This window comes from Gopherus flavomarginatus, chromosome 1 (genome assembly GCF_025201925.1).
Source record: "Gopherus flavomarginatus isolate rGopFla2 chromosome 1, rGopFla2.mat.asm, whole genome shotgun sequence".
NCBI classification, from domain to species: Eukaryota; Metazoa; Chordata; order Testudines; family Testudinidae; genus Gopherus; species Gopherus flavomarginatus.
Window position 1 is genome coordinate 177,589,896 of NC_066617.1, and position 25,416 is coordinate 177,615,311.

The 25,416-nt window shown below is 43.9% G+C and overlaps 1 protein-coding gene across 8 annotated transcripts in view; it reads left to right on the forward strand.

Moving 5' to 3' along the window:
- EPHA6 (EPH receptor A6) overlaps nt 1-25,416 on the forward strand; it is a 917,633-nt gene that overhangs the window by 488,802 nt on the left and 403,415 nt on the right. For 6 of the 8 annotated variants that reach the window (XM_050957100.1, XM_050957118.1, XM_050957110.1 and 3 more), the window contains exon 5: nt 9,737-10,072. In XM_050957100.1, the coding sequence (XP_050813057.1) occupies nt 9,737-10,072 (336 nt within the window). Of the gene's footprint in view, nt 1-9,736; nt 10,073-25,416 lie in introns of those variants that run through there. The other 2 variants (XM_050957127.1, XM_050957137.1) reach the window with 2 other exon arrangements.

Here is a 25,416-nt window from a genome sequence, read left to right on the forward strand (position 1 = left end):
AATTAAAAAGCTATTTAATCGTCATGGAAATTGGCATGAGGGCCCTTGAGTATGAAGGGTGTCTGTTTTTTCTTCGGTATCTGCAGGCGGACGGTTATATACTTTCAGACACCCCCAACATAAATGATAACATTCTTCCTATTCATGGAAATATGAATACTCAATAATTCATGTTTTCTATTATAACTAAGGAAAAGCCCTAAACCCTGAATATATCACTTCCCAGTACAAAATTACAACAAAACAACAACAAATGTCAAATAGTTTTATCTACAATATTCATTCCTGTACTGATGTCATCTATAGAGATGACAGAAATCTGGCAGAAATTTAACAGAGAAAAAGCCAAAGAAATATGAGAGCCCTGCTCTTGATACTTGGATCTATTTTAATTACTTTGTCTTGACCTGCCAAATCCAGTCAAGTACTGCATTGGAGTTGAACTATGATGATAATCATCATAGTAGTTATCTCTTACATAGCGCTAAATTCAACCCACTTCACAAACATTGGCTCCAGTCCTTCAAACAATTACACACATGATTAGCTATAAATGCATGAGTATTTCTATTGATTTTAAGGGTGTAAATTTAAACATATGTGTAAGCATGATCAGGGCTACTAAGACTGATCCTGTGTTCCTTGCACATCTAAAACTCTCCATTGACCTAAACAATGGGACTTTGTTAGGTCTATTAATTATTTAATCCTCACAGCATGTCTCCTGCATAAGTAGGCATAAATTATTCCAATTTTTCAGATGGCCAAATACACGCAGCAAATTTAAGGACTTCAAAAATCTTTAGAAGTGTTCGTTAATTTTGGGTGCCTCCATTTTAAGTGCCCCAAATTTAGACACCTGGACCCTGATTTTGAAAGATTCTTGAACACACACAGGTCCCCAGTCACTGCATGTGAAATTGTGGGATCCTCACATATGTCTCAAGCCAAGGATCCTAAAATTGAGGCACACAAAATTAGTGGCCACTTTTAGAAAATTGGGTTGAAGTTAACATTCCCAAGGTTACAGATGGAGTCAGTCTATCACTGAGTAGTCTGAAGGATGAAAACACTGGCAAACTGTTGGTTAATATGATTTCATGTAGTTGGAAATTGTATTTATAAATATTTTTAATTAAATAGTTTCAGTTTTGCAGTATTAGATATATTTCAGCATCACATTTATGAACCAGGAAACAATTATTTAAAGTTAAGTTAGAAAGAATAAAGAAGGCAAAATACAAAAATAACTGCTGAAACTGCGCAGAAGTATTTTATCTGTTCATTTTCACCATGAATGAGCCATAATATTTCTGACCCTTAGCCTAATGGTAGAAACAGGCTTCTAAATTGTGCTCTGGTACTTATGCTAGTAACTGATTCCTGCTTATGAAAGGTGTCTGGCTGCTGAACTCAACATTCTATATAGGCAGAGACAACCCACAGTCACCCAGTCAAAAATATTCTTGTCCACTAAAAAACAACCCTATTTAATTTGCATGTGTTCCAAATTTAGCAACCAATTTATCACCACCATGAATACAAAACTCATCTTAGTAAAACCACATTTTTTATTTTTAACCAGTTACAAATAAATATCTGTAATAAAATAGCCACTCAGTTACTTAACTGCATTTCTGAGAATGATTTATGGTCAGAATTCACATAATCTCCCACATCATCAAGTATAAAAACATTTTTAGCTGTGCCTCTCTTAGAGAGAGCTCTAAACTGCAAGTACGTGCAGGAAAAACTATTTTTTCCAACTTTTACTGCCCAGGTTGTTGACAAACACATAAAGCGACTTACAAACTATCCCACAACAAGATAAAATACTTGTAAAGAATGCATAAATCAAAGCATTGTATATCAACCCTCTCTGATTAAATATTATTCCAGTAACTATATAATCAGCCTCTTTTATTTATTCTTCCCTAGAGAAACCAGCAATCTCTGCTGAACACAAACGCTCTCTTAATATTCAGGTCAGGATCTTTTAAATAGTCCTTTAACCTCAGATTGAAACATGTATATTTCAAGATTACTCCTTGATGTGCCAAAAAACAGAAGAAAAAATACTGGTCAGGGGAACAAAACTTTAACTAAATATACCCTATAACATCTGTCAGTGATAGGCATACCCACCATATCCCCAATCCAAGCATTCATTATGCACACTAGATACCATATTTAAAGCAAACATTTAGATCACAAACAAATCGTTGTCAGAATTGAATTTATTAATATGGAACTACTGGGGTGCATAATTTAGTATCTTACAGACAAGTTAAGAAGACACAGAATCTGTTTCAAAGCACTTTCAGTCTATGGCCACAAGAGTGCAATGAGCTTTGTGTGGATGGGTCCCAAGTCTGTGTATCCCTATTGGAGTTATTTGGGTCCTGTGTGGATGTGGGGCCCAACTACTCAGAGCTCATTCCAGGATCAGACCATAAAGCCACTTATCCTGCAATTACACATGTGAATATCATTGCACATGTGAGTAGTCCCATTGGAATCAGTGGAACTATTTGCATACACAAAGTAATTTTACAGAATCAGAATTAGCAGAATAACATAAGAAAGGCAGACAGGGCAAAGTGGGTCTGGGGAGGAGGAATGAGAAAAGGAAACATTGGTCCCATATACAGTGTAATTCCAACTCTTTTGGGACTCAGGTTATCAAAAGAAAAGTAGAAAGAGATTAATTATTGGTAGAACATTAGTTACAAATAACATTGTTAAAGCTAAGATTAGTATTGTAATGCCTGAAAAAAATAAAAACATGAAGTATGAGGTTATGGGGGGTCAAAGGTAAGAAAATACCTTAGTTAATATTTGATCTTTTAAAATCAAACTATTAATCTTTTCTCCTATTTTCTTAATTTTATGTATGTGTATGTATGTATGTGTGTATATGTGTATTTATGTATATGTGTATATGCATGTTAAGGATCTTATTTGCTGTTACTTTGTGTATGTGTAGCTAGTTGCTTTGATATACTGAAATAGTGCCTACTTCAGTTTGAATCAATGGAAAACTATTTTATTACTAGCAAACTAAATTCCTATCATTTTGACAAACCAGCCTATGACAGTATTATGATGTTGATAAGTACCATATCTATGACGTTACTGCTTGCCAAAGTGTACATGCTTTTGTACTTGATATATCATCATTTTGTGCACTTTTTGGCTTTGGAGTGGAATAGCAGTTATTGTTATGTTATTCAGGCAGTGTGGGTAATCTCTAAATTCCACTAGGTACCCTCAAATAAAGGACTAAAAGTCAGAGGAAAACAGATTTGTGCGTTTCGACCTAGTGGGAAGAAAACAACTGTAATGTGTGAGATAACGTATTGATGTGAATGTGGAGACACTGAGACATGTATGCCATAGTATGGGTAAATGCAGATGCCACAACTTTAAAAAAAAATTAATAAATGGTGAACCACTAACCAGCAAGACTGTTCCAATGCAGATTTCAAGTGGGAACCGAGAGCCCAGGTTCTATAGACGTGAAGGTGGGTATGAGGGCAATGCCCCCTGTACATCCTCAGGCCTCCCCAAGATCCCTGGCTAGAAGCCAAAGCTGAAACCATTCTTGTCTTCCACACAGAATATTGGAGAAATGAGAGGAGGGGAGCCCAGAACTGCACAGGAAGTGGGGACATACCCCATTACTGTTTAGTTCAGGTCTCTAGGCCTATGCCAAGCAGTCCATTGGATAACAGAGACTTCACATTGGACTCTTTTAAACTCCCAGAACTGGACCTCCAAGATGATGGAAGGTAAAAAAATCCACATAGCAGTTTGACAATATTGCCATGCAGGAAAAATCCCTTCCAGATCCCAAAGTTTGGCAATCAGCCTGACCTCTGTTATCATAAGAGACCCAGCTCAGTAGATAAGGTTTGGTTAGGGTTGGGCTGCAACAGAGTCCAGAATGGCTGCTCGCCAGTAGCAAGATCAGGCAGTAGCCACCCCCCTCTGCTGACCCTGGCAAATGAGAGCCAATCAGCTGGCCACTCATGGGTCCACTATCCAATGGCAGCAGAAGTTAGCAAACAGTCATCATTACCTGGATGCCATGTGAGATTGCCTTTCCTGTCACGTGTAGGAGTGGGAGAGAAGGGGCAGAGGGAGTGAAAAAGTATCAACATCCTTCTCTTTCTCATATGTACAAGCTGCAGGAAGAGGGAGGGGAAACCAGGGGGGAAGTGTGTTTTAGCAATCTCCCAGCTGCCCCCACTTGGGATCTCGCCCTCCCCTTCTACAGCCAAAGAGAAGGCAGAAGACACACCACAGCTAGCAAGGTGAGCTTTTATCCTTTAAAACACTATCTAATAACATCAGCTGTTCCATAAAATATAAGGTATAGCAGTCTCCCTGAGAAAGTGAACATCTCCAAAAAGTTACCATACCTCTCAATAGCTGAGAGATACTGTGATTATTTCCCACTGTTAATATAGAGAAATACTGCTTTATCTCACATTCAGTATTGTGGTAGCTGTTGATAAATTCTGATTTTTTTTTAGCTGTGACACTGTAGTCATGTTTCTCTATTAAAATGAACATTAATTATCATTGCTCTGTCTGAGTCTGTATATGTGGGTTCATATATCATTTTGTGCATTTTTATAAGTAAAATATCAGCTTCTTTTCTGATGGTGTGTTTTATGTAAATATTCAGAGGCATCTTTAAAAAACAGCAGAATTTTAATAAACCAGATTTATCTCAATCTTCAGATGAACATCTTATCAAAAATGCTGGAGGAGTTGATTTTATAAGCCATTACTTTTGCATTCTGTCAAACAGTTTCAGTTCTAAAAATTAAATTGGAGCATCAGGCCTACAACAGATTTACATATCTTACAAAAACATTTACATCTATGGTGTTGAATCATCAGTAAATAGTATTTATTTACAACATTTTATTTCATCCGTAAGGTATAGGAGCCTGATTTATAAATGAGGATTTGAAGCTCTGAAATAATAGAGTCTTATATAGCATATTCTTGTTTCTAAGGTCAAAAATTCCATTTACGTGCTTTCCTTGGGCATAGGAACTGGCGGCCCCTGTGTTGTAAATTGCAGGAGACAAGGCTTTAAAAAAAATCTTGAGTTTTTTTTAAATGCCTGGTTCTTTGATTTTTTTAATTGACTAAAAATTATTCTAAAGGAAAATATAATATTTGAATTCGTGGGCCTCTTGCCATGGAATCTGTGTGCCATTCAATGTGTCGCATGCAATATATTTTATTTTAGATTTATACAGAATGGTTTATAAATGTACAGTAGGGTCTTTACATCTGCTTCATGATTTCTAAAGCAATAAAATGCTTTGTCTCTACTCAAAGTTTAAATGATATCTCATCAAAACTTTGTAGTCACATTTCACTGGCAGGTTGTATAAATCATGAAAAGCTATAGAAGTGTAACTTTGGGGAATGTGGAATGATAAATCATAAGTTATCTGTAAACTTCTCAAAGCCTTGCCAACCTTCACTATTCAACCAAGTGCACACTGATTTTATTTTGAGCACTGTGAATATAATGCTTAGTCAACTCCTGGGGGAAAAAAAAGATTGTTGAGAGGAGTTATACATACCTCTGACATATTTTAGGAGCTAGACTGTGAGGCTTTGCTTTTGGACAGGTCTCCATTTCTTATTCTGAATTCTTTTGTGAGCATGTTTTGTGTTGTATGAGAAATTAGCTTTCGAAAGCTCATGCCACTAAGTGATTCACTGAAATACAGTCAGATTAAAGAGATAGGGAGTTTAATTATCAAGATTCTCATAACAGGGTATAATTTCTGCCTTTCTTCCATTCCCTATGCTGTCCTTGGCTATAAATATTTAGGCGATGGGCTTCTGTCATGATTTTATATCTGTCTCTATGGGTATGTCTACACTATGTCAGTCCCCTGTTCGTGTACACATATTCACACTAGTTCTCATCAAGCTAGTGAGAGTATAAATAGCAGTGTAGCCACGGTCACATGGGTAGCGGCAGCAGAGGGATGGCTGAGTCATGCCAAGTACATACCTGCTAGCTTTGCTCTACTGTGCCTCTGTTGCCACTTCCTATGCTACTGTGATTGTACTGCTATTTATACTCATGCTAGGTCAATGACAGCTAGCACGAGTGTATGCACACAATCAGGGAAATCACAACTCTACTTCATAGTGTAGACCAGGGGTTCTCAAACTTCATTGCACCACGATCCTCTTCTGACAACAAAAATTACTTCACAACCCCGAGGGGAGGACCAAAGCCTGAGCCCGCTTGAGGGTCACCGCCTCAGGTCAGGGGGCCCAAGCCCAAGCCCCACAGCTCAGGGCAGGGGGGCCAAAGCTGAAACTCAAGTGCTTCAGCCCCAGGCAGGGAGCCAGCAACCTGAGTCCTGCGATCAAGGGATGAAGCCCTCAGGCTTTGGCTTCAAGCCTGGGCAGTAGGGCTCAGGCTTCAGCACCAGGCCCCAGCAAGTCTAAGCCAGCCCTGGTGAGCCCATTCAAAGGGGGTTGTGACCCACTTTGGGGTCCTGACCCACAGTTTGAGAACTGCTAGTGTAGACATTGCCTCAAGTTTGGTACCTAAGGAGTTTGAGTGATTTACCTAAGATCACAGTAGCAGGGTTCAGTTCATGCTGGTCATGTGGAGAAAAATGCATGGTCTATTTGCAGTGGATCATTTTGCAAGTTCACTACAAGGTCACATGGGGTTTTGGGTTCTACACAACTCAGAATCTCCATTAAAATAACTTTCACTTTTTCTCCAACTAGGATGCATCTTTTCTTCCTTCACCATTTGTCCACCAAATCTGACCTTGTTTGTCATCATGGGGAAGTAGATGTTGATGACGTGACTCCTGGTCTATGTTGTGCTACTTGCTCTATAATCTTCCCGAAAGTGGTTGAGAAGCATTTTTTTCTGCTTCTGTACCTCCATCTTTTTGTTCTTCCCCATTCAATTCAAGGTCTTATGAGGTGTTAAATGGGAAGAAAAAAAATTGTGTCCCTATCGCCAGGCAAGTGCACCCCATTCCTTCTTGGGACAGGGTGGGTGTAATGATGGCCCCACAGCTGAGACTACACAACCATCACTTGTCTTGGGATAGCTTGACCTAGTTTAAAAGTCAATATTGCGGCCCTCTCTCAGGGATGTGTGGCCTAGTGGTCAGAGTCCATAGGGCTGCCCTGTTTGGCAGGGCTGTGTGGCCTAGCAGCCAGAGTCCATAGGGCTGCCCTGTTTGGCAGGGATGTGTGTCCTAGTGATCAGAGCCAATAAGAAGGGCTGTACAGCCTAGTGGCAAGGGTCAGTAGCACTGCCCTGTTCAGCAGGGCTGCATGGCCCAATGAGCAGAGTCAGTGTAATAGCCCTCTTCAGTAGGGCTGTTTGGCCTGGCAACTGGTCAGGGGAGTGGGCCACTGCCTGGGGGGAGGGGTGGCTGGGTAAGGGGACCCAGGCCTTTGCTGCTTCACTGGGTCCCAGCTCAGGGCCCTGTCATTGGCAGGTATGCCTGCCACTGGGTCATCAGGGAATCCACCCGAAACACGCTGACCCCATATGGCACAATAACTAGTCCCCCTGAGCTACTTTCGACTCTGTTCCTGATGCAGTGGCTCCAAGGTCTCTGGGCTCCTCTCCTTGGGCGTCCTCCAGAGTCTCAGTCTCCCTGGTTTCTGCCATCTGGGACTTTCACAGTTCCCAGGCTGGAGCTTGCATCATGTGTCCTCCCTCCTTCGCGGTCAGTCCTGAATGAGCCGAGCTGTTCCTTTTTATATCTAGTCTTCAGCCAGAGCATGCCCCACCAAGGCTGAGGGGGCATGGCCTCCTCATCACAGAGAGTGGAGTTAACCTCCACAGTACCAGTGCGGGTCAAGTGTGCCCCATCACAGTCCCCTACCACTAGCACTCCCATTCCCAACTAACTCTATTATTGAATCAGCTGTAGAGAAATCCTGTAATATTTAGCAGGGTAGTTAAAAACCTCCCTTGGGGTTTCCGAGCAACCATGCCCTAGAGTTTGAGGCATCATAGCTATCATGTTTGCTTGGAAAACTTAGGTCTTCCTGAGTTACCACAGTAAGGATTCGAGTGACTCTCTGCAGCCAGTTCAGTAGATAAATGGTTTACAGATGTAGTGGATGTCTTTCATAGCTGTATCAAGGATCAGAGAAGATCAGAAATGAAACCAGCGAGGCATCAGCCTTTTCTAGGTGCTGGTGGCATTCCTAAAGACCATGGTTGGTGGGGAGGCTTTTTAGAACCCCCTGAAGATAATGGGAAGAGGCCAGGAAAATTCCACCTAGACTTGGGCATTATAGTTTCCTCCTGCTCCTGTCTATCCCATCCTAAGATATCTAAGACAAGGTTAGGTGGTTTCCTGGGCCAATAAGGGGAGAGAGCCAGCTGTTTGGGGGGGAGGTGGTGGGGTTCTGTGGGAGGCAAAGGAGCCATGAAAATACCATGAGGCCAAAGTCCTAGAGCTTTCTTGAATCTGGGCTGAACTTAGTGGTTTGCAAAGTAACACAACCCTACCATGATTTTTGACCTCTAGTCACTACAGTGCAATATTGTCATGCCAAAATTAGGAACCTAAATAAGTGACCTGGCCTTAAGAATTGCCACTGAACACCTGGAACTCCCACTGAGGTGAAAGGGAGCTCCAAGTGCTCAGCACCTCTGAAAATCAGACCGTTTTTATTTATGTGCCTTTTTTGATGTTAGGCACCTAAATTTAGATGCCCTCATTTGCAAATGTTGATCTACCTTTAAAATTACAGTCCAAGATTCTCTTGGCTTCCATTTCTATATTAATCACTAGACAGCTCTGATGGTTCCTTTATGTCTTACTGGACAGCAGAATGGTGATGAGGAAACTGAATAATAATGAACATTTATAACAAGAATAATGGACCTTCACTTGCAGTAACACCAATTTATAACAGAATCCTGTCAGGCCTCACGAATGAAATGGGTTCTGGACAGGTTCATAATTTGGATGGAAGATCATCATCATCATAATAATAGTGTTGTTGATGGGTCAGCAGATGACATAATTTCCTGTGAATCATTACTGAATAGTATCCCAGAGAGATATTAGTGAGCCCTTTGAGTTTTAATGAAGCTGCCATCTTTTGGGTGAATTGCAGAATGACAGCAGTTCAGATACTGGAAAAAACTCTGTTTAGTTTCTTTCTCTTTTCTCTGTTCGAGCAGAATGATTCCCTATTGTACATTTACTATTTTTAAAATTTATTCATTTAAAATCTTCTAGAATAGCAAAACAGATTAAAAAGGCATCCTAAAAAGCCTACCATAATAGAAATAAAATAAACAAAATATATTTTTGGGGAAAAAAATCTATGCCTACTTCTCACTCGCCCAGTGGGTATTTAGCATGCAATTTTTGTTTTGTCAGGCCTAGTTTCTGAATGTCCCAAATAGTGGGATATTTTTAATGTTTATCTTAAATTATCTCTTAATTTCACTCCATACATTTTTATATCATTTTATATGATCTCAGATAATTATTTTCCCTCCTTGATATTTAACTTTCAAATATTTTAAATGTTTAGATATTTTAGACTGTGCCCTTCTACTTGTCACTAACCCAAATTATACATATTTAACTCTTTTAGTTTGTCATTATAAATCAGTAGCTCAAGCTCTCTGTTTTCCCAAACTACACAGTAAGGATAGTTTAACTGTTTTCTTTTTCTCTAGGGCCACCTTCTGCTCCACGGAATGTGATTTCTAATATTAATGAAACAGCTCTTATGTTGGAATGGAGCCCACCTAGTGACACAGGGGGAAGAAAAGATCTCACCTACAGCGTCAGCTGTAAGAAATGTGGATCAGACACCAGCCAATGTGAGATATGCGGTGGAGGTATCCGTTTCATCCCAAGACATACAGGCCTGATTAACTCATCTGTGACTGTGCTTGATTTTGTGTCTCATGTGAACTACACCTTTGAAATAGAAGCCATGAATGGAGTCTCTGAGCTGAGTTTCTCCCCCAAGCCATTCACAGCTATCACAGTTACCACAGATCAAGATGGTAAGTTTTGTTATGCATCTATTACTGCCCGTACAGTTTGCGTATATTAGTTGTAGCACCTGTTTTAATGCTATCCAATTAGATGAGTAAGTTTTGCAAATTATTAGAAGTTGCTAAATGCCTTTTGTGGGGGAGGTTCACAGTTCCCATTCATTGCTAGCACTCAGCACCTCTCATGACTAGTTCTTATGGCACCAATACATAAAAGCGCATAAGCACATGTTTCAGTGCTGTGGATTTAAGTATATGCTTAAAATTAAGTATATTTGAAAACAGTGGGATTGGCTAACTGAGAAATGGCTTTATTTAGGAAAAGGGATAAAGAATTATGTTGAAAGGCTAACTTTTCTTTGATTACCAGAAGTAGCAGGAGGATGTGGAAAACCTATATGAATCCATTTTATGAAGAGCCTAGGAATAGGGGATTGTTGGAGTCTTTAAACTATTGAAATATACAGATTAATCAGTTATTTTATTGACATGCTGTAGTCCCAGGGGTATAGATATACAGATCTGTCGCATCTTAGGCGCATTTAACATGCGCGATTTCAGCTTTACACAGTTGGCAAAAACAAGAAAAAAACAAAAAAAAAGAGAAAAATAACAATTTAAATACTGTTTCTGTAATGCGAGCGATTTTGCCCGCCATCACACTCAATGTAATTTTGACTATACGAGATTTTCACTTTACGTGCTGTCTGCGTAACGTAACCCCAGCGTAAGATGAGACAGACCTGTAGTCAAATGAAATACGCATTTTAAAATATTAGAACTTAACACTACTTATACACTGATTTCAAATATTTCACATTTCAGAAGGGTGAAAAGAAAATAAACTGAAATTTACTGTAATGATCTGGCCAAGTTTCCCAATACTTGATTCAGTATGCTACCATTTAGAAGATTTCTACATGTGTGTGAAAGAGAGAGCAAGCTCTAAACCGCTGGGTTTGGGGATTTTGTTGTTTTGGATGTGGGTTCTGTTTTGGTAGCTAAATTTCTGTTGTGGATGGATTTTTATGGGAAACGTGATAAACTAAAAGAATTCCTGTATCTTTTATCTCTATTTGTGTTTTCTCTCTATTTTGGAGCCTATAGAAATGCTTACTATTATAGCAAACAGCACCATGTGTTACCAACAATATAATCTGTTTTGGTGTTCTCTCCTGGCTTGAGGTGTTGTAGATCAAAAGGTTGTTTCAAAATTATTCCATGCTGACATTTGTTTCAGAAATGTATTTTCACCTGCTGTGCTGTGACATTGCAACTGTAGCTGAAGTTCTTAATGTAAAGCTTCAGGTAGTGGAGTATTTAATAATCAGTTTGTCAAACTTTTCTTAGTAAAAGCCCTAATGTTTGAGAGGACCTCATCATGTCTTCTAGTTGTATTCAGCCACTTAATTCCTGCATAGATCAGCCTTTCAAATTCTGGGATAAGTAGCTTTGTTGATGGGTGAGTAATTACTTGTTTTTGTTTATACTTGGGCAGACAAAAACTGACAAACCACTGTGTTAGAAAATGATCATGAAAATTGACCACAAAAACCACAAAATCTACTTGCCCCCCTTAACATGATTATGGTAATTTAAAAAAACCTAAAGATATAACATGCTAATAGTATATTTTTTGTTTTGAGAACTGTCTGGAGCCCTCACAAGCTTTGTATCACTTTCTTAATCTGCATCCCTTTTGAAAACTCTTACCCATTCTTCTTCGAGTGGTTGTTCATATCCATTCCAAGCAGGTGTGTGCATGCCGCATGCATGCCAGCCAGAAGATTTTCCCCTAGCAGCATCCGTAGGGTTGGCCTCAGTGCCCCCTGGAGTGGCGCCACTATGGCACCCTATATAGGGGCCTGCCAACCCTCCACCCCCTCAGTTCCTTCTTACTGCCTGACGACTAACTGGAACCTTGCTCACTGATAGCAAGTTTAGTAGTGTCCCGTTGTTAGTGTATATAGTTTAGTTTTAGTTTGGATCAGTTGCACGTAGTTGTTAGCTGTTGGGGGAGCTCCCTCCAATTTACTCGTCGCCCCGCTGGGGCATGCCCAGGTCCCCGGGGTTTAAACTCTGCAAGGACTGTGGGAAGTTTATGCCAAAGAGTGACCCGCACTCTGCCTGCTTGAGGTGCCTCGGAGAGAGCCCTCAAAGAGACTGGTGCAATATCTGCAGGGGCTTCCATCCCAGGACTCTTAAGGATAGAGAGCAGAGACTTAGAGTGCTTCTGATGGAGGCAGCCTTGCGGCCACCCTCCAACCCCAAACCGGCTGATCTGGCACCCAGCACATCATCTTCAGTGCATAGCGCCCTAGCACTGGCATCAGGACTTGGGGCCCAGCCCAAAGCCTCCAAACCCCGGCACCGGAGGGAGTCAGGCCATAGGAAGTTGGCCTCCGTGCGTGCGGCACCGCTCACCCTCTCCAGTGCCTGCAAAAAAGAAGAGGCCTGTGAGGGAACGATCACCGTGCCAGGACCTTAAGAGGCCGACGTCGTCCACGAGTACAAGTGGACAGGCTGGGCCACAGCCTCATCCTCCTGCTGCTCCGTTGACTCCTGCCCCAGAGAGAGGGCGATTGAGTCCGGACCAGCCAAGATCCCCAGACGCCATAGGAGTTCGAGGCGGCCTCCGACCTGTTGAGCCTCCCAGTGCTGGCCTCCCTGCACCGCCACAGGGAGCCGCCAACCGTGGCCCGACCCCCAGTACAATCGCGGGGCAAGCCGACCATGATGTTGCCTCACTTCTCGCCCCGCGCCACCCGGGTGGCACCGGGGCAGAGGGAGAGTTCCCCACCCCTGCCGCAGCGCTCCCTAGCAACAGTGGGTACCGCTCCCCCCCAGGTCTTCCTACTCAGAGACCTCAGACTCAGAGGCAGAGTCCTACTGCTTCAGCAGATCACGGAGCAGGAGATCAGCTTCGCGGGCGAGCCAGCAACCATACCTGCCGCAGTGGCAGCATCAATGGCAGCCGCCCTCTCGGTGGCCGTTCTGGACCCCCTGGGCCTGCCACCAGTTGGTGGGTCAGGCGTTTGGTCCTCGCTCCAGGTCCTCCTCGAAGTTCGGCACCCCCTAGCCGGACATCGGCATCGGCGGTGACCATGGTTCTGGCTCCACAGGTACCGCCCGACACGCCAAGCCGCTCTTTATCGACACTGGTACCGGCCGCTGCGCTGCATCTGGAACAGGCACCGGCCCCGCAACCACAGTACCATGTGCCACAGGCCCCTGAAGGCATGGACGGACCGGAGGAGGGTCCGCTACAAATGATATCCTCCTTCCTCCTCCCCAGATGAGGCAGGTCGGGCACGGCTACGGCACCAGCTCTAGAGGACAATCGGGTACTCCAGCAGCTGCTTTGGCAGGCAGCTCAGAGCTTGGCAATCCAGGCGGAGGAAATTGAGGTGGATGTGGATCCGGTAATGGATATTCTGGCCCCCTTGGGCCCATCCAGGGTAGCCGTACCATTGATCAAGACAATAGTGGACACTTCCCGCACTTTATGGCAGATGCCAGCTTCATTGGCCCCCACTGCCAAAAAGACGGAGAGGCGATACTTTATAACCTCCAAGGGCCATGAACACCTGTACGCCCACCCTCCCCCAGACTCCCTGGTGGTGGATGCGGCCAACCAGAGGGAACGTCGGGTTCCAAGGATCAACGCTGAAAAACAAGGAGGCCAAAAATTTGGACCTGTTTGGCAGGAAAGTGTATTCCACATGGGGACTACAATTACTTATAGCCAATCAACAGGCTATTGTAAGCCGGTATGGGCATAATACGTGCTCGACCCTGTCTAAGTCCACTGAGCTCCTTCCCCAGGATTCAGGAACGGAATTTTCGGCCCTGGTGGAAGAGGGAAAATTGATATCCCGAGCTTCCCTCCAGGCAGCCCTGGACGTGGCAGACTCGAGCTCAGTCACGCTGGCAACGGGCTGGTCATGAGACGGGGAGCCTGGCTTCAGGTCTTGGGCCTTCCCCATGAGGTGCAACAGACCATCCAGGACCTCCCCTTTGAGGGACCGATGCTGTTTTCGGACAAAACAGATAAGCGTTTGCATAGCCTAAAAGACTCGAGGGCTACTCTTCGCTCTCTGGGCCTGCATACCCCAGTAACCCAGCGCAGGCAGTTTAGGCCGCAGATGGCCCCGTGCGCCTACCAGCCTCAGAACTGCCCAGATGTCCGGTGCAGGAATGGCAGGAGGTGGAACCAGCGTCAGCCCTCCGGCCAGTCATCCAGCCAGGCAAGACCACCATCAGGGCCCAGGCCTCCTATTTGATGGTACGGTTGAGGATGACCTTCCAGTCAGGACTCTGAATCCTCCTATCCCTATCTTTGGGTCACATCCGTCCCCCTTCTATCATGCCTGGTCCTGAATCATGTCGGACAATTGGGTGCTTCGCACAGTAGAGAGGGAATATTCTATCCAGTTCTCCTCCCTCCCGCCCCACCAGCCCCCCACCCGGTCCCTCTTCAGGGACCCCTCTCACAAGCAACTTCTAATTCAGGAAGTGCAGTCTCTCCTCGCAGCGGGGCAGTGGAGGAAGTTCCTCAGGAGCTCAGGGGCAGGGACTTCTACTCTCGGTGTCTCCTAATACCGAAAGCAAAAGGGTGCCTCAGACCAATCCTGGGCTTGTGGCATCTGAACAAGTTTCTAAAGAAGCTCAAGTTCCGCATGGTCTCCCTGTCCTCTATCATTCCCTCCATGGATCCAGGGGAGTGGTATGCCACCCTCGACTTAAAGGACACGTATTTCCATGTTGCCATAATCCTACGGCACTGGCGTTACCTCAGGTTCGTCGTGGCTGACGCCCATCTTGAGTTCACAGTGCTACCTTTCAGCCTGTCAGCAGCCCTAAGGGTTTTCACTAAGTGCATGGCAGTTGTGGCAGCCTTCCTGTGCAAGCAAGGCATTCAGGTATTCCCCTACCTGGAAGATTGGCTCACAAAGGGCTGTATCAGGGCGCAGGTGGAGGCTCATGTGCTATTCATCAGATGGACCTTCCTCGAGCTCGGCCTCCTCTTGAATGAGGCCAAGTCCACTCTGTCTCCCACTCAGAGGATAGAATTTATTGGGGCAGTCCTGGACTCGACCCACGCCAGAGCGTACCTTCCGGAGTCCAGGTTCCGGTCCATGTCTGAAATCATTCTCAGTCTTCAACGCTCCCCCACCACCACAGCAAGACACTGCCTCAAGCTGTTGGGCCACATGGCAGCATGTACCTATGTGGTAAGCCACTCCAGGCTCAGGCTGCGTCCCCTCCAGTCTTGGTTGGCGACCATATACCGCCCGACCAGGGACACCCTGGATTCGGTGGTGACACTTCCCCATTTGGTGCTGAGCTCCCTTCAGTGGTGTCTCGACCCACAAGAAGTGTGCATGGGAGTTCCCTTCGCCAGCCCTCAGCCCTCCCTCTCCCTGGTAATGGACGCTTCAGATCAGGGATGAGGGGTGCACCTGGAGGATCTGAGGACTCAAGGCTTGTGGTTGCCAGAAGACCTCGCGTTGCACATCAACGTCAGGGAGCTGAGAGCAGTACGCCTGGCTTGCCTCACCTTCCAACCCCACCTGGCAGGTAGATGTGTCTCAGTCCTCACTGACAACACATCAGTGATGCTCTATATCAACAAACAAGGGGGTGCACGCTCCTCTCCCCTGTGCAGGGAAGCCCTTGCGTTGTGGGACTTTTGCGTGCAGAACACTATTCACCTGACAGCATCCTACCTCCCGTGGTAGCAGAACGGCCTGGCGGATGCCCTCAGCTGCTCATTCCAGGGTCACGAGTGGTCCCTTCGCCGGGTTGTAGTGCGCTCAATTTTCCACCTCTGGGGTTATCCCCAGATACAAGCTTCAAGGGAGAACAAGAAGTGTCAAAGTTTCTGCTCCCTCCTGGGCCGCAGTCTGGGGTCTCTGTTGGACGCCTTCCTCCTATCCTGGAGGGACGGCCTGCTGTACGCCTTTCCTTCGATCCCCATGGTTCATAGAGTGATTCTCAAAATCCGCAGGACCGCGCCCGCGTAATCCTGGTAGCGCTGGCATGGCCGCGCCAACACTGGTACCCATCGCTCCTGCACATGTCCACTCAAGCGCCCTTCACGCTGCCCCTGCTCCCAGACCTGATCACACAGGACTGGGGCCGCCTCCGTCATCCGAACCTGGAATCGCTCCACGTCACAGCCTGGATGCTCCATGACTGAACCCGGTGGAGATGCAGTGCTCTCAACAGGTCAGGCAAGTGCTGCTCGGTAGCAGGAAACCGTCGACCAAGGCCACCTACCTGGCCAAATGGAAACGCTTCTCCATCTGGTCTGATCAGCGGGGGCAGGAGCCATTGCAGGCCCCAATTCCCATTATCCTGGACTATTTGCTCCATCTGAGACAGCTGGGGCTTTTCCTCTCTTCAGTTTGAGTTCATTTAGTGGCCATCTTGGCGTTCCATCCAGGAGAGCAGGGTACCTCGGTCTTTGCGAACTCACTGGTTGATCACTTCCTCAAGGGCCTGGACAGGCTGTTTCCACACATTAGTCAACCAGCCCCAACCTGGGACCTCAACTTGGTCCTCTCCACCCTCACAGGGCCTCCCTTCGAGCCCCTGGCTTTGTGCTGTCTGCTGTATCTCTCATACAAGGTTACTTTCCTTGGCGCTATCACCTCGGCCAGGTGGGTCTCGGGACTCAGAGTGCTGACATCCGAGCCTCCATACACTGTCTTCCATAAGGACAAGGTCCAACTTAGGCTACACCCGGCTTTCCTCCCCAAGGTTGTCTCCCAGTTCCACATGGGGCAGGATATCTTCCTCCCGGTGTTCTATCCAAAACCACACTCTTCAGGTACGGAGCATAGACTGCATTTCCTGGATGTCTGTAGGGCCCTAGCCTTTTATATTGAATGGACCAAACCATTTAGGAGATCAACCCAGCTCTTCATCGCTGTGGCGGATAGGATGAAAGGGCTCCTGGTTTCATCTCAGCACATCTCCTCGTGGATTGTGGCGTGCATCCAAGAATATTATTTTCGGGCTAAGGTCCCCACTCCTTTGATCACGGCCCACTCCACAAGGGCGCAGGCCTCTTCAGTGGTGTTCCTGGCCCAGATCCCGACTCAGGAAATTTGTAGAGGTGCCACGTGGTCCTCCATCCACACGTTCATGTCGCACTATGCCGTCATGCACCAGGCCAGAGATGATGCAGCCTTCGATCGTGCAGTGCTTCAGTCAGCAGTGAGCTCCGACCCCACCGCCTAGGTTCAGGCTTGTGAGTCACCTGCTTGGAATGGACATGGACAACCACTCGAAGAAGAAAAAACAGTTACCCATCTTTTAGTAACTGCTGTTCTTCAAGATGTGTTGTTCATGTCCATTTCAATACCCACCCTCCTGCCCCTCTGTCGGAGTGCCAGCAAGAAGGAACTGAGGGGGTGGAGGGTCGGCGGGCCACTATATAGGGCACTGTAGTGGTGCCACTCCAGGGAGTGCTGAGGCAGACCCTACGGACACTGCTAGGGGAAAATCTTCCAGCTGGCATGCACACAGCGCGAACACATCTGCTTGGAATGGACATGAACAACACATCTCGAAGAACAACAATTACTAAGAGGTGGGTAACTGTTTTTTCTCATTAAAGCAAAAAGCTATGTCAGAAGCAGCTACTGTATGCAGTTATTTTTAGAGGTACTGTTATATAATGCTAAATGCATGCCACCAAGTGTGCACAGGCAGAAGTCACCAGAGATATTTTGTTTTTAAGCTGGCAAACAGCTGTCTGAACACAGCTTGTGAACTGCAGCTAAAACATTATTTTTTAAAAATCTTTGGTTCTTTTGCTCTTGTCTGTTCCAAGCATAATAGTATAGATTTTCACATCAGTTTAGCCGAACAGGGAAAAGACCTATGGTTTGGTAATTCATGACAGCCTGATAGTAAATTCTAGTGGGTACTCTGCTTCCTTTCCTCACAATAATTCTTACATTTCTAAAGATGTTACTGTTAAAGCTTCAGAGAATTTAAGGATAGATTTTCAGAATCTCAGTCAGTTTATTTGCATATAAAACGGACAGTTTTACAGGAAGAGGCCATGAAATGACAAGCCTCTATAAAACATTTTTTTAAAGATAAAAGCACTTTTGTAGTCTTAGAAATTCTGTAGTTATATAAAATAGTGAAAACAGTAGGTTCTATATAAAAAAATACAGAGAAAATAATGTCAGTAGGAAATATGCCAGAGAAGAAAATTAATGGAGTTCTGCTTGATGGAAACTATGTAGAGAAAATAACCTTTTTTGCAATCATCTGGTTAGGCCTGAATGAAAAGTGGTAACAATGAAAAAACAGGAAGGAATTTGTTCTAGAAATTTGAGCTGAGAAAAAGAGAACAGAGGAGCAGTTGTCTAATTAATCTGAATAAATTAGAACAAATGTTTCTGAATGTTGCGGAGACTTAATGTTTGTAAAGCACTTTGAAATTCTTGGATGTAAGTTATTATATGAATGCAAATCGTTGTTTATTATTGTACTACTTATTTATATTATTTTTTCTGTATTCACTAAGTGTTAATGAGATAATGTGTAAGGCTATAATCATTCATGGACAAAGTTAATATACATGGGGCGGGGGAGCTTAGATAGTTTCCAGTATTTGTGAAATGTTTTAGGGATCATCTGCTACTTTTTCAAAATAAGCCCACTATTAGGGTGTGTTGCACAAAATTCCTCCCCAGCTATGGAAATCCAAAAGGTACATTTCAGTCTCTGGGGAAATAAAGGCATAAAGTATTTAGAACTGTAAAAATATGCATAGAGTATTACTTCCTAGCCCTAAGTATATTTGTATTGTAGGCTTTGGTGACGATTCTATAGTTATGACTGAGATGCGTTTTGCGTTTTACAGTTTCTTGGCCCACATTGGAGGAAAATTATTCTTAAAATGAGATTTTTTTCAAAGTGAGTTTGAATGTTTTAACTCTTTGTGGGTGAGAGAGGGTTATTTTACACATGAGTAAATGCATTGTGCACTGAGTAATTTTATTCCCAAAATTGCTAAAAATATAGCGTAGAGAAACAATTGCTTCTCTTACTACTAATTCAGGAATGAGACACTCCTTGCTATTTTAGTCATATAAGGCTCTTACCGTGCTATAGGGTGTACCATAACTAAAAAGACTCTCAAAATTACTGGAGGTTTTTATTAATGAATAATGTATGTGATAACAGGAAGGAAAACAAAAAGAGAATTTAAAAAAATGAATAATAAAATGAAGACAAGAAAACAATGGGTTACTTAAGTTACAACCTCTTCTGTTGTTCCTTTCTTGTGGAGTGCTTCCAACAGAGCTCACCTAAAGTTCCAGTAGAGCTATCCAACTCACAGGCAATGCTCTCTCTGCAGAGCCTCTGCATGCTAGATGGTAGAGCAACATTTCAGTGTGGAGCTGTTGGGCTAGGTGGGCATTGCCCACAGATCATAATCTGCTCAGCACCTCTGTATGCTTGGATTATGTGTGCTCTTGGGTTGAGTCAGTGGGATGAGTCAGTGCTACCATGCTGACCCATTCCCCAGCCCCCCTTTGCAACATCTTCTGACCTCTCTCCCCACCCAGCCCATACAGCGCTGTTCCCTTTCCCTCGGCCAGCCAGAGAACATCTCCCTCTCCCCCCATGCACACACTTTAAGGTATGGTGTGGTTATTTGCTTAATAGGAATGCGGCAAATCCTCTAATGGAGACAGTGTACTGTGATCACTCTGCATGATAATTGCTGACAAACAGAGATTTTTTTAGGTTGACATTTATATCCTTATAATTTTGAATATCTTATTTATTTATCCTGAACAAGTGTGTATTTTTTTACCTTGCAGATATAGATGTTTTTCTCTTTCTCTCTCTCTCTCTTTAGTGCAGCACAAGCCAATTGATTCTATTTATTTTAATTTTAATTATCAATTAGGTTAACAAGAATCTACTCAGCTTTGAAAAATATATCTTTAATTGATGCATTATGGGGAGCAGAAGGGAACAAAATGTGATATATTTGGGTATCTGTCTCTAATGCACCCATTGATATAGTCTCTCTGGCTTTTCAAACAATGTCTTAGAATGAGTAGTGTGCTTGTACATCAGATCCTAAATATCAGTTATTATATTTCCCACCAAATTGCCATATTATGGTCCAGGAACTAAAATTCTAGGTGCAAACTATTTACCTGATGACAATAACATCACAGTTGCTCTAGTTTAATTTGCAGCAGGGATGTTTGTGAAGAACCAAGTAAAATGAACATTGTATAAAAATTGATAGATTTTATAGCATTGGAGAAAGAAGGTTTTTTTAATTGTCCCCATTGCAATCAGTGGGAGTTAAGAGCTTTCACAGGATCAAAACCTAAGAGGTTAAGATGTTTATTCATCATCTTACATGATTTAAAACAAAGAATGCACATTTGTACTATGTGCACCCTACTCAGCTAAGAACCATATTAAAGTAATCAAGCACTTTTCATTTAGTTGGAACCTTTCACAGTGAGTGATATGTAGTTAGAAGAATCATTATTGAATATTCTATTCAGGGTTGGGTGCAAGGGATTCCAGATATAAGCCTGTGACTTCAGTAATTAGAAACCTTTGCCATATACCTTAATTGACTGACTGCTGAAATTCTTCAGTTGTATTATCAGCCTTCTGTTTTCACAGTTTACCTAAACATTTCTGAAAGGTATTTCATTTAAAAAAAACCTCTAGTGTTCCCACCACGTCACAAGCAAAATGAAGATTTCTGTTGCTTTCTTGGCAAGGGAAATTATTTTGGTCAAAGGCAGTAAAGGAAGACATTAATCATGGCTAGTCAATCTGAAACAAATTGTGTTTATAAATGTCATGACTTTCAGATAAACCTTTAGGGAGCATGTTCAAAGTGAAGGACATGGTAAATTACAAACTAATTCTGCTGATGTTTGCCAGGGGGTCTTTAAAGCAATTATATCAGTAGCAGGTTGCTCCGATTCATTTGCTTCTTAAAAAGTAGTTTCTTCATTACATTCAACAACCCTTCTCCTTTCACTTCTGTCTCTCTTCCATGTGGATCTGCCTTAGGCTCACAGTTTTGGAGATAGTGTTCATTTTATATACTATGAGAGCATTAAGTTATGCACATTGGAATAAGGTCGAAAGCAAATTCAAAATTACCTGAATAGTTTTATGAAACTTCAGAAACTTTGTTTTGCATCTGAGTTACTTTCCAAATAATATTTCTAATAATGAACACTCACCTACTCCTGATCAGGTTCTATAATGAGGGACATCTCTCTGCTAGTTCTGTCTCCCGATTACAGACCTGAATTCAGACAGGCCTCCCATAGAAACAATAACAAAAGATTGCTTCTGTGAAAAGATTATCATTATCTAGGAAATGCACAATAAATATTTCATTTTGAAATATGTGCTCTTCCCTGAACTCCTGGCATAAGTGAGGCTTGATTTTATTTTTCCTATATGAACTCTTATTTCTGACTGAGGACTGGGGGATGACAGCCAGTGTCAAGAGTTTGAAAGTTTTACTGGGGGGATGGGCAACACCACCACTTCAATAAAAGGTTTTCTTAATACTATTAAATTGCATTGTAGTCACACGTCTCCTCTATTATACACATAATCCGTGGCTTCAAAGGGAAGTGCTTTAATGCATATGAAATGTATATGTGCATTGTGCCTCGGAAAAGGACACGTTGCACAGAAGTGCACTCATTGTTGCAATCTGACTGCCAGGGCCCGAAGACCGAGACACTCGGCTGAGACTTCTTGGCATGGAGAGATCCCTGCAAGCAGCCTTGCACCATGGTGCAGACACTTCCTCCGTGTGGCTCTCCCGCTCTGTTAGGTTGCCCACTGACCCTCATTTGCTGCCTCCTTCCAAGAGGAATTCTTCTCTTTCCCAAGCTGATGGGAAGAAATGAGCTACCACATCACTCTGTGTGGAACCACACAAGAGAACACCATCGCCTATGAGGTCAATAGCCTCAACACCTTCATGGGTGAGACATAGCTCCCGTGACTGTCCGAGTACCTCAAGTAACAGAGCTAAAGAGAGGTCTAAAGACCCTAAACAGGCAGACCTATAGGTGACCACACTCTCTCAAATGTGGCATGAGACCAGGGCCAGCTCCAGGCACCAGCGCAGCAAGCAGGTGCATGGGGCTGCCAACAGAAAGGGGCAGTACGTCCGGCTCTTCAGCGGCAATTCGGCAGCAGTTCCCTCAGTCCATCTCGGAGGGAAGGACCTGCCGTCATAGTGCCGCCAAAGAATGAAGCGGCAGCGGTAGAACTTCCGCCAAAATGACACCAATTGCAGCTTTGTTTATTTATTTATTTGACCACTTGAGGTGGCAAAAACGCTGGAGCTGGCCCTGCATGAGACCTTCAAAAATGGTGCTGAGTGCCCTGATCAAATCATCTTTGGGCACCACAGCACCGACGAACCATTGACACCAGCATCTCTATCAGCATTGGCATCTCTTTCAGCACTGATATACCCTCCGGCACTGACAAGACCATGTAAGTCCTCCACTCCATCTGCTGGCTGTTCCAGAGAATGCATCTCTCCCTCGGCACAAATGCAATGCCAGAGCCGATGATGCTCCTCCCGTCTCCCCAGGAGTTCAGATACCCCAAGGATCTGATGATATCTGACATGCCTGAGTCACCACTACTCAGACACAAACTCCCTCCACTTCTGTCCTCTTCTCCAAAATCACAGCACTGCTCCCTTTCCTCTCTGTTCATCAAACTGCAATGCTTCAAGTTGGTTACCCTATCAACCATTAACCCAGTACTGGAACAAAGGGACTGGTTCTTGGCCCTCAACCTCCAAGATGCATATTTTCACACCACCATAAACCCTGCTAACGGACAGTTCCTCAGATTCATCATGGGGACCAATCACTACCAATACAGGGTATTACACTTTGGAGATTCTACGGACCCTTGAGTATTCTCCAAAGTCCTCATGGTAGTGGCCGACTACTTAGGCAAACAAGGCATTCTCCTGTTTCCATACTGAGGCCCCATCCAAACCCAACACCCTCCATGCCGTACTGCTGCTGATGGAACTCTTTTCAAGCCTCAGGCTTCATATAAACCTACAAAAATCAACGCTGTCACCAGTACAACACCTGGAGTTTATTGGGGCACACTTGGATGCCATACAAGCCAGAGTCTTCCTCCTCGCTCACAGATTTTCAGCAATACTCTATCTAGTAACCCCAGTGATAACCTGTCCCTGTATATCAGCCAGGATGTGTCTCCAGCTGGCTGGCCACATGGCAGCAGCCTTATTCATGGTAAAGTATGCGAGGTTGCACATGTGCTGTCCCCAGGAGTGGCTGCATACAGATTGTGTACCTCACAGACACAGCCTTCACAAATTTCTGTCCATGCCTATCAAGGTCAAGGACTCACTACTCTGGTGGACAGTACCCAAAAACGTCTGTGTTGGGGTCCCTTTCCTTCAACCAGCACCATCCCTGATACTGACAACCAGTGCTTCCTTAATCAGTTGGGGAGCACACCTTCAGACCCATACAGTGCAGGACAGGTGGTTCCTAGCTGAATCCACCCTACACATCAACTTTCTAGAGTTCTGAGGGGTCCGCAATGCCTGTCAGCATTTTCTATCACTGATCAGGTATTGCACTATAAAAGTTATGTGGACAATATCACCTGCATATTCTACATCAACAGGCAAGGTGGAGTGAGGTCACACTCGCTGTGCTCAGAAGAACTGAAATCATGGAACCAGTGTATGCAGCACAACATCACCATTTCGAGCACGTATCTCCCTGGACACCATAATACCACAGGAGATTCTCCCAAGACCATAGGTGGGAGCTGGATACACAAACTCTACATCACATATTCAGCCACTGTGGATTCCCAACAATAGATCTCTTCACCACTCCAGGGAATGCCAAATGTCCTCAGTTCTGCTCGAGAGTGGGCTTAGGCTGTGGACCCTGGGAGATGTGTTCCTTGTCACATGCGATGCCCCGCTAGTGTATGCCTTTCCAACCATTCCTCTCTTGTTCAAGATTCAAGGGGACCAAGCACAAGTCATCTTTATAGATCCAACATGGCCACAACAGATTTGGTGTACTTACCTAATTCGCATGGCCATATATCCTCTGATCAATCTGCGATCAATTCCACAACTCCTCTCACAGCGTACGGGTTGAATCCTCCATCCCAATCCATAGCTACTCCATCTGAAGACATGGCTCCTCCATGATTTCGAGATTTGGAGGTGACCTGTTGAGAGCCAGTAAAAGAGGTATTCTTGAATAGCAGACGTGCCGCAGCTCATAGACTTAAGGTCCGAAGGGACCATTATGGTTATCTAACTGTTGTAACAGCCTGTGGCCTCTCATTTTACTCCAGTTTTACTCAAATCCTTGTTGCCTTTAAATTCTCTTATTTTTATTGGAATTTTCTTTGGGTAGGGTGTATTTATATAAAAATGAAGATATTGAAAGTCTGGTGTAGCCAATGAGTTCATTTTATCATCCATTTATTATTGTGTTAATTAGCATTATGGACAACTCATATGCTATTTCATATATAATCAATGTATGCTAAGCACATTTAATTTGTAGGATTAGAGACATATAAAATTGATAAGTATTTAAGAGAGATGAAGTGTATTATGTGTATAAGTAAAATATGGCTATAATACAAGGTCTACAGGCTGAGACCGGTAAGATTTTAGCTTAGCCATACTAGGCCGTAGGCTTGAGAACACTTGACATGAGTGGGTGCCCTAAAATAACCTTATGGCAGTAAAGTCACAAGATTTTTGGAAAGCCTGGGTCAACAGGTGATGTTATGGGAAATATGTTGTAATTTACCTATCTAGACAACAAGTCACCTGATTGAACATCATTGGACGCTTTGTTTGACCACAGGTTGCAATGGACACGTTGTACAGAGATGCAAATGAGAATAAGGGGAATTAAGATAACAACGTATAAAAAAACCCAGGGCATTCCAATATTCATCATGAGGTGTGGAAGTACAGATAAGAAGAAGAGGGTTGAAACCCTTATGCATGTGCATTCGGTGTTGGGTGCAGTCAGAACAGTGTAAAAGAGGTTCCCAAAGTGGAAAGACTGCAAGGAGGAGAGACCCAGGGACGATCTCACTGGGATGACTCCTGCAGGAGCCACCCCTTTCGATGACTACCTGTTAAGAGAACCACCCAACTCTATGAAATCTTTGGGTACATGAGTATGAATATAGCATTAGCCAGTGCATGGATTCTTCCAGATTGCATAAATGACGCTGTGAGCATATCTTATAAATTTTAATAC